The following is a 9,278-nucleotide window of genomic DNA, read 5'->3' as shown; positions in this document are numbered from 1 at the left end:
GAGGGACCAGGTAAGAAATTTTTACCTTTGAATACTGAATTCAAGTCACAGTAAACTGAGTTGTTCTATGATTGTCTTTTTATCCTGCATAAGAGGAATAACTAAAAATAGAGGATGAGAGAGAACAAAAGACAGACCTTTAGAGGAAACTAATTTGTCTGATGGGATTAAAAAAGGAATATAATGTTTCTAAAATGCTTTTATAAAGATTTCTGTCTTTGTTTTGGTGAAACTTGCTACACTACAAATACATAACTGCCACAGCATTTGGAATACTAAATAAGCTAAAGTAATTATGACCTCAAACCATTAAAAGCTTCGTCATTACAACCAAATGGAACATCATATCTAGCAAGATTACAAAGCGTCTACATAAATCAATGTAAAGGATATTTAAAAAGCAGTTCAAGAAGATTGTGTAAAAAATTCAGTATCAGAAAAACATTCTTACAGAGCTTGTGCATTTCCTCAATACAAAAAAACCAAAATACTGCAAAAACTCACTAAACCTTATTCTGATATTGTAGAGCAGTTGATTATCAAGTTCCAGTCCTTGATGCAGGTACATAAAAATCTTCTGTCAGAGTAACTTTTATTACAGAACCTCAGTAACTGACAAAGCATTCCAGCAGTAGTTTCATTAAGACTGAACACTAATCTGAATAAATCATACAAACCTTAAATAGCTTTTTGAAACTGCTCATGAGTTCCTTAATTAAACTGCATGATTTCCCCATTCTGCTAGAAGTTATGCTTGTTTGTTACTGGGATCTTTTGCTTACTGGTCTGATCTTTAAAAAAAGAGCATGTATATGGAATTAAAAACACGCTGAATGAGTCTGTCATATGTAAACCCATAAAACTTAGTTCTTTAAATTACACTCAAATAAGCATAAATTCATGTCATGTCATGTTCACATCAGCTGTGAACAGAACAGAGCACTGTTAAAATTGTCACAATCTTTACAAAATTGTTTGGAGCGTTCATGGAAAAATTCTTCCTAGATTTCCTTCACCTGTAACTTCCTCTACTTCCTGAAACTCTGCAAATGATTGCAGTGGCCATTAAGATTGGGCTTTAATACAGCTTACCTTAAAATAAAAAAAAAAATATTCCAAAATGTCTTTAAAGTTTGTACTCTAACTCCTAATAAGAACTTCCATACCAGCAATGAAGGACAACAGGTCAGCTCTCTGTACAAGGAAATAAAACATCAAGATGTACCAGTAAGACATGGTACAACAAAGTTATCTTTTAAAAATGCCTATACACATAGGAAGAACAGTAGGTGACCAAAAAAAAGCCTTTTTTTCCATATGCAATCTATTTAAAATAGAATAGTTCTGATGCATATATAACACTGGTATACTAGATATGTAATAAAAGAGGAATGAAGAAGAAAATTTATTATCTAACACCAGAGTTAGATATCCTTTAATACATCAGACTAGGTGTTGTAAACATTTTAGAACTGTCACATTTCTGAAGCTTCTGATGTACACTGTTATGCTATTAACCAGCACTTCTCTCTCCAGCCATAACCTTAAGTTAGAATGCAGCAATCCTGTAGATGACCATGCAAGGTACCTCAAGTTTTTGGTGTTTTTTTTTTCCCTTCTGTGTACTAGATATTTATTTTGTTATAACCAACTCTTGTATGGAAACTCCTATTTAGTCAGTCTTCAAGTCAACATTTTCAAAAGCCAGGCCTCACAGTAAGTACAAAGTATATCTCAAGTTTGTTGTAATTTATTTATGAGTTATTCTCAAGCAATGTTACAAAACATTTTAATGTCTTGATAAGAAAATAAAATTTAAATAAAAATACATTCAACAATACATCAGCATAATACAATTTAAAACTAATGATAATTTACAGTCCAAACAGAACTAATTACTGAATAACATCATGTTTCTAGACTAATCAAAATGAAGGCAACTTTTATTATTAATCATCCTACTTGTACCTAATTAAATTCTAGAACATCTACTGTGTTTTGAAACATTATAAAAATGAGAAATTAAATCCTACTGGTCAGAAATATTCAATGGCCTTTGTTCTTTTTCCTAAATATTCCAGTACCATCAAAGAAAAAAGTGCATTTCCTTTATTATTAAACATTTTTTTTTTAAAGTTCCAAGTATTATTCCGTAATTTGGGTTCTGAAAACTTTAAAAAATGGTCCCAAGGAAGAGACACTTTGCCACAGTGTTAATCAATGTACAGCACAAACTAACTTTTGACAGACAAAAGCACTTAATTTTTGTTTAATGGCAACTTTTAAAATGGCAATTATATAGACCCTATTTACCTTGGCAAAACACATTTCTTGGCATTAATATGATTCCCACTACTTCAATTTCAACCGTTGGCAAATGAAATTCCCTTAAAATACATCAAAATTGTTTAAGAAAAGGCAAAAACAGTGGAGGTGACTGAATGATTGTGGCATTGCAGATACTAGTACTGATTCCCAGACATTGTATAATGGTTTGTATGGTTTTAAAACAAATAGTTATTCTAACAATAGTTACATTCATTCAAAAAAAAAAAATTTCAGTCTTGTCTTGCCAACATGCTTCTATTACAGAAGGCCTCCCTACAACAGTATTACAAACATATAGTAATTCAAACAGCTTTCAGTTTTCAAGCACTGTGGATTTCTACTCTATTTGTAAGTCACATTTCTAATTAATTTGGCCAAAATCATTATTGTAAAACAAAACACACCAACAAATAAACAGAAGATCCCACAGCAAATGCTCCAAAAATAAAAAGTACCACACATAGTTATTATTAATGGTACTCCTTGGAATACTATTTTTGTATTTAATACTGACGAAGCAAAGTTGCCATCTTTGCTTCTTCCTGCTTATATACATATAAATTCTTTCAGCAGAAACCCAACTTCTCAGATGAAATGAGCAAAAATTAATCTTCCTAGAGTCAAGAATAACAGTTTAAAAATTGTGTTAATTGGCAAATAAGAATTCATATAACTAAAGATATAAAAATATTCACTGAAGCATTGTTTAAAGAAAAACAATGTTGATCATTGAACTGATCGTAACAAGCAGATACTACAAAGTATCTAAAAATAATCTGGGATAGTCCAGATATCTAAAGTGCTTTGAGTGATTATAATAGAGATTATTTACTAGATTTGTAGTCAAATGATGAGCTGAACCTAGCTTTTTTTTTTAATCAAAAAATAAAATCATACATGGGATGATGTAAATTGATTGGTACTTAACCATAATCAGGTCACATTTGAGTTTTTTTTTTTTTTAATTTGTAGGCAAACTTATTTATGAAAACATTGCTACCCTGCATTTATTTTTCTTAATCTGAAAATATGTACCTTAAAATAGTACCCTAGAGGATAATTGATAGTGGTCTCATGTCATCCCATATTCTACTCACTCCAAATGTAAACAAGAGGCAAAATGAAAGTTCCCTGATTTCTTCTTTAGTACTTAAAAAACAACAACAAACCTAAACACTGGTGTCTGCTGTCCAGATTATTTGCAACATACTGCATGATTTTGTAAGACTTCAGCTGTAGTTAAACCAAGTCCTGACAACACCTAATATAAGAAAAAAAAAAGAAACGTCAAATGAGTGTGAAACTTGAGATCTTTTCCATGACAGAGTATCTTGGGATTTCTATTTAAAGATCATTATCAGCAGGGCAGGCGCTCATGGTAAACTCATACAAGTTTGCAGTACATGCATTAAGAGATGCAATACAACCAACAAACGTCATGTTGATTTTCTTCCATTAAAAAGCTTATTTGTTTAGAAAATTATTTCCAATAAAACAGCAAACAACTCTTAGATTTATTCACATTTGTTACTTTCAGAACCTGGAACTTCAAGTTCTTCAGCAAAATGAGAATAAACTTTAAAGACCAGATTTCCAAGTAGCTAGCTTTCTATTAAATATTAAATAGATTGTCAACACAACTAGCATCTATGTTCATTTTTAAATACTTTGTGAAAATGCACATAATGAATTACAAAATGAAACAAAAGAACAAAACATGGGAATGTTTCCAGTTTCTTTTTTATCCAAGTGTGCCATTGTTGGTTTTGGTTAAGAAACTTTTCCAATAATTGGATTTTCTCTGGAAAAAAAAGAAAACATTACACGTAAATATTTTTAATGGTTAACATTTGCTTTTTAATTCTTTCATATAGTTTTTACTCATTAAGAAAAACTATTTTTCGCATAATTTCTGGAATTTTGTGATTTGCAGAAAGTCTTATGTACTTGTATGTGGATTGTGCATTGTAAATCAATTGTCAATTCTTCTGAACAACCTGAGCCCAATATTAAACTAGGGGAATGAGACTGCTGTACATTCTTACTTCTGCTAATTTAAACATTACTGACGCAACGAAGAAAACACAAAATTTGACCAGTGTAGTTCTGTGGACAAAAGCTCAGATCAAGGAGAATCGAAAAATCACCTCTGGAGCAATAATGAAATTTAACAGATTTTTTTTGAAATTCAATTAAAAAACCATATTTATCAGTGAGTATGACAAGAGATTTTAAAACACAAAGTATACATGAAATACATGTTTTCAGTATAATTTTTAGTTGCGTAGAACCCGATAATTTAACTCTTAATTCTTTTTATCAAGCGTCAGTTAATGTTAAAAAAACACTAGTAGGTAGTCAGACAATTTAATTCCTTAACTGAAATTTGCTAAGATGATTTAACATTTTAAGGAACACTAGAAGGTTGGCAGACAGTTCAGGTTAACATGTGAAGTGCACACAAACTTTAAACTGCAAGAAAGTGACAGACTCATTGCTTATGGGAATCTCAGCACTAACACAGATGAAAGAAGATATTCTTCTCGCACAAATACCATCTAGCAACTGGTAAAGAGCTGCACTATTACAAATAAAGGAAATGACATCCCTTATTTTCCTCCTTGTCTTTGGGTTGTATAAAACTAACTTCGGTTTAGTTATTGCTACTTGAACTTTTTTTTATTATTATTAATTTTAGTATTTTTATTAATATAAATTCTTTAAAATACTTACTCACTACCATATTTAGCACTGGATGATTTCTTCTTTTGGTATTTTTCGTGTGATTCTTTCAGCTTTTCTACTGTATCTATTATCTGTTTAAGCGTATGAAAAGTTGCCACAGAATCTTCAATTGTGAAATTAGAATAGTCGTCTGGTTCTTTCCGTGGACCCTGATAGACAGCTATGCTTCCACAAGCCTCTACAAAAATGATCACAAAATCCCAATTAGATTTTGGTTAGGAATAAACAGATTTGACTCTACCATGCAAATGAGGATTCTGAAATTCTGAAAAGTAGTGTTACTCTAGCTTATGCATGTAACAGATTGAGACAGAAAACAGTATCAACTGTATGTATTTGTGGTTCTGTTGCTTGTTCTCCACTGGTTCTGCATCTTGATTACCCAGCTCCCTCCTAACAGAAAAGTCATTGCTTTCTAGTAACTCAGTTATGTGGCATATAATTCATTTCATAGCCAGGAAAACAAGAACAGAGACAGAAGAGCAAACAACTATACTTGCTATCTTTGTTTAGATTACTTAAGAATTTTTAATATGCAAATTCAGTTAGAATGATGTGCACATCTGATGCCTATTGCTAAGAAATGACTGAACAATCTCTGTTACTACAGTACTAAAGACTCACAAAATATGAGAACTGCTCTGAAAATAATGCCTCCTACTTTATTATGTTGGCCCATGACATCAGAGGCAGACAGTGAAATGGCAGTAGAAGTTGAACTTTCCCACCAGTATTCCATTACATTTTGTTGCCATGTGACAGATGGCAGCAGAGGGGCAGCCTGACAAAATGGCATCTGACATGGAGGCGAGTATGAAGCAAAGGTGTGTCACTGAATTCTCCTCCAGGCAGAAAAAACTGCATCCACGGACATTCAGCGGCGCTTGCTGAACATTTATGGGGATCAAACAGTGGATGTCCGTACAGTGAGATGGTGGGTGGTACATTTCAGCAGTGGCTAAGATGAAAAATAGTGTTTTGTAGCTGAGAATTTGCTCAATTAAATATTGTTATCATGCTCTTTATATCTTATGTAGTTTTCATGGCAATAAATAGGAGGCATTACCTACATATATTCTGTCTCCAGTCTGTTATTTTCAAGTAAACTTAAGACATCAAGTAGATGTTAGAGACCTAAAGAACTAGAGTTGAAAAATATTAGTATAATTCTCCTGAATTACTACTTGAGTACCTTCCAGCTTCTGAAGTTTAGACATGTTGACGGTGAAAAGCGAGTAAATTCTTTCTGTCTCTCTGTCTCCATCAATCTCAATTTGAGTATCAGCAGGAACATCTCTAAAAGGTGAAAAAACAGATAATGAGTAATCCAAATAATTCTCTAAAGGTTTGAAAGCAAATAAAAACTGATTCAATTTCAATCGGCTTTTTAATATGCCTATCACTCTGACAGCTTCTCCCTGATCTCTACACTACACAGTACCAAAACTATTCACTACCATAACTTCTAAGGGTGACCAATGTGGTACAAGCACATGAGGCAACCCAACTGTCAACAGAAGTTTAATTAGCTATAAAATACATTATTCTGCATAGAAAAATAAATCATTCAGTACTTCTGGTCTACGTGCTGAACTGGCTGCCTTTAACATTACACAGGTTGCTGGATGAAATAGATTTTAGTAAATCTAGTACTTCAGGTGCTACTAAAAGGCATGTTCTTAGTAACTTGCTAAAGCAGACAGAAAGCCCTGCCTACAGATTCTCAAGTTGTACGGTGAGTCATATGTGATTGGTCTTACTAAATATACACATTTTCATTTGAGAAGCAACTTACGCAGTGCAACGCGCACAGCCCACTGTGTTCTCTACTGTAGCCTTGCAGCAAAGCCAGTTCCCATTCAAAAAAGCCGAAGGGTGGTAAAAACTAAGTCTCTTCTGGTTGCACCTTGTTACTCGGCAGAGAGCTTCTATCCACTCACTAGCTTCTACACAGTTATTCGCTTGGATATAGAGTGGCTTTTCTCCATGCAGTACTTGAAACATCTGCAGAAGGAATGCAATAAATCTAATTCTGCTCTGTAAATAAAATCCAATTATTGATCTATTTTGAATACATCCAAAATAAGTTTCAAATCTCATACAATTCAAAGCCAAATTAAGACTATAAGTGAGATAAGGGAGATAAGGGAGAGGGAAAAGGAATTCTACCTCTCTCATTTTATATATATGAATCCTAAAAAAAAAAAACAACAAAGAACCCAACACAAAACCAGCTGTGTTCCACTTCTTCATCCAAAACAGTCTTAAATAGTAAGACAACAATGTCCTCTTCATTCAAGTCTCCTTAGATGTGACCTCAGATTTCGTACTTTATATCCTAAGAATAACAGGAGATTCCCAGAGGTCTCTCCTTTAGTCATGCTCACCCTAAGTAACAGCTGTACTTCATCACTGCCTCAGAATTTTGGAATGATGTAAGGACAGAATGTGCTACAGGTCCTGAATAAAGCTGTAGGAACAACTGTCTCAGATTATTATTGTAGAATTTCTCATCAAAAGGAATAAATACAAGTTATGTAATATTACATTTTATTACATCAGAACATAATGCAGTACATACTACTACTACCTTACACATAAGTGCTTTGTTATAAGGTCACAGTAGTTTTAACCTGCATTCTAGGTACTCAGAAAGGGGGGCAAGTCATAAAATCATTCAGAAAAGTTGGCACAGAAATCTGAATCCCCAGGCTAAGTTCTGTATTCAGAAGAGTCAAAAGGCTGAATACAGTCTTTTTCCCCCCCCTATAATACAAAGATATTTTGCTGGAATGTTTAGGAGTTTATAATGCTAATTAGAACCTGTTATTTTAAGAACACATCAAGAATTACAGATAAATTATCTTCTGACTCACATTTTTCTTGTTGAAGGAGCTCTCATCAAGCTTCTCCACTGCAAGAATGTTTTTGATTGGAATAGTGAAAATTGGTTCCTTGTCTGTAAAATTTTGTAAGTAAATAACAAGAGTGAAACGAAAAATATTTTGTAAACTCAGCGCACTGATTCTATTAAGTTCTCAAAATGGTTTTTTTTTACTTTTGAGAAAAAGTATGTGAATTATTGATTATTCTCTAAAGATGCAAGAACTTAAAGACTCACTTAGTCCCAGCAAGACACAAAAAGGATTAGAAAATATACCTGCCATTTATCACTGATGCATCTGCTTAAGTTTATATGCAACCCTAAGGTGGGGAACTGACAAAACAAAAAAAATCAACAAAAATCATGCCTAACCTCACATTTTATCAGTTACCAGCATTCATGTTTAATAAATTCCTTACTGCAAGAACAGGAATAAATACTGCTGCACTAAACTGGAAATTCCCAGGATCACGGGTGGCTGTAACTAAGGATTGAGAGCTGACAGTACTTCCTGCCCAGATGGTCTCAAGCTCTCCTAAGAAGCTAAGAATCTCACTACCATAGTATAGGCCTTTGAAGGTTCAAGATACTGGAACTGTCCACTTATTTTGGTCTTCAAATCTAAACTGTGTACAATTCAGTTCCGTGATCTGTGCTGTAGAGGCTTTCTACAAGACGAACATGATTCTACAACTCAGTTGAGGAGCACACGGTAAACAGAGCAAAGGTAACTGAAATAGATCATCAAGTCCTTTAGGAAAAAGTATGAATTTTAAGAAGTCAAGATCAGATACAAACAGATAGTTTTATTTTCTCAATATTTTCTAACTGTAAAAGAAGCATAATTAACCTTGCTGTTTGTGGTAGGTGAATTCTCTACTTGTCAGACAGAACCACCGCTTCTTGAAATTCTTTTTACCAATGCGAGTCCTTCCCTGAGCTCTTTTGTACATTTCTCTGTAACAACAGAATCAAATGAAAATGCAACATTAATCTTCCAGAGAGCTTTCAAAACCATTTATTTGAGAGCACATCATTACTCATCATGCAGTAACACAGTCTATTACATTGTAATTAAACATCTATTTGCTCAAAATGGGTCCTCAAGATTACCTCCCAGTATGTTGATCGTGTAAAGGGTTCCATTTACAGGTTAGGAGTGTAAAAAACACCACTGAATATGGGGCATGGATACTCACTTACTCAGATCCCAAACTCTAATTTTTCAAGAAGGGAGTAAGATGCAGTCAACTACGTGATCATTTTTATTTACCATTTTAATAAGCATATTTTTATTGTTTGTTTAAAATGCAGATGCTTT

General features: G+C 33.3%; 1 protein-coding gene across 1 annotated transcript in view; it reads right to left on the bottom strand.

Annotated features, from left to right (window-relative positions):
- Positions 1,735-9,278, bottom strand: part of RASA2 (RAS p21 protein activator 2) — a 46,089-nt gene continuing 38,545 nt past the window's right edge. The window contains exons 19-24 of the mRNA XM_021395027.1: positions 8,808-8,914; positions 7,950-8,032; positions 6,869-7,077; positions 6,266-6,369; positions 5,062-5,251; positions 1,735-4,129 (exon numbers count right to left, since the gene is read on the bottom strand). Coding sequence (XP_021250702.1) covers positions 4,099-4,129; positions 5,062-5,251; positions 6,266-6,369; positions 6,869-7,077; positions 7,950-8,032; positions 8,808-8,914 — 724 coding nt within the window. The 3' untranslated portion in view covers positions 1,735-4,098. The remainder of the gene's footprint in view (positions 4,130-5,061; positions 5,252-6,265; positions 6,370-6,868; positions 7,078-7,949; positions 8,033-8,807; positions 8,915-9,278) is intronic.

The sequence above is a fragment of the Numida meleagris genome, chromosome 4 (assembly GCF_002078875.1).
Source record: "Numida meleagris isolate 19003 breed g44 Domestic line chromosome 4, NumMel1.0, whole genome shotgun sequence".
Classification (NCBI taxonomy): Eukaryota; Metazoa; Chordata; class Aves; order Galliformes; family Numididae; genus Numida; species Numida meleagris.
The sequence above is the reverse complement of the archived record's forward strand: the minus strand, read 5'-3'. Positions and strand labels throughout refer to the sequence as shown.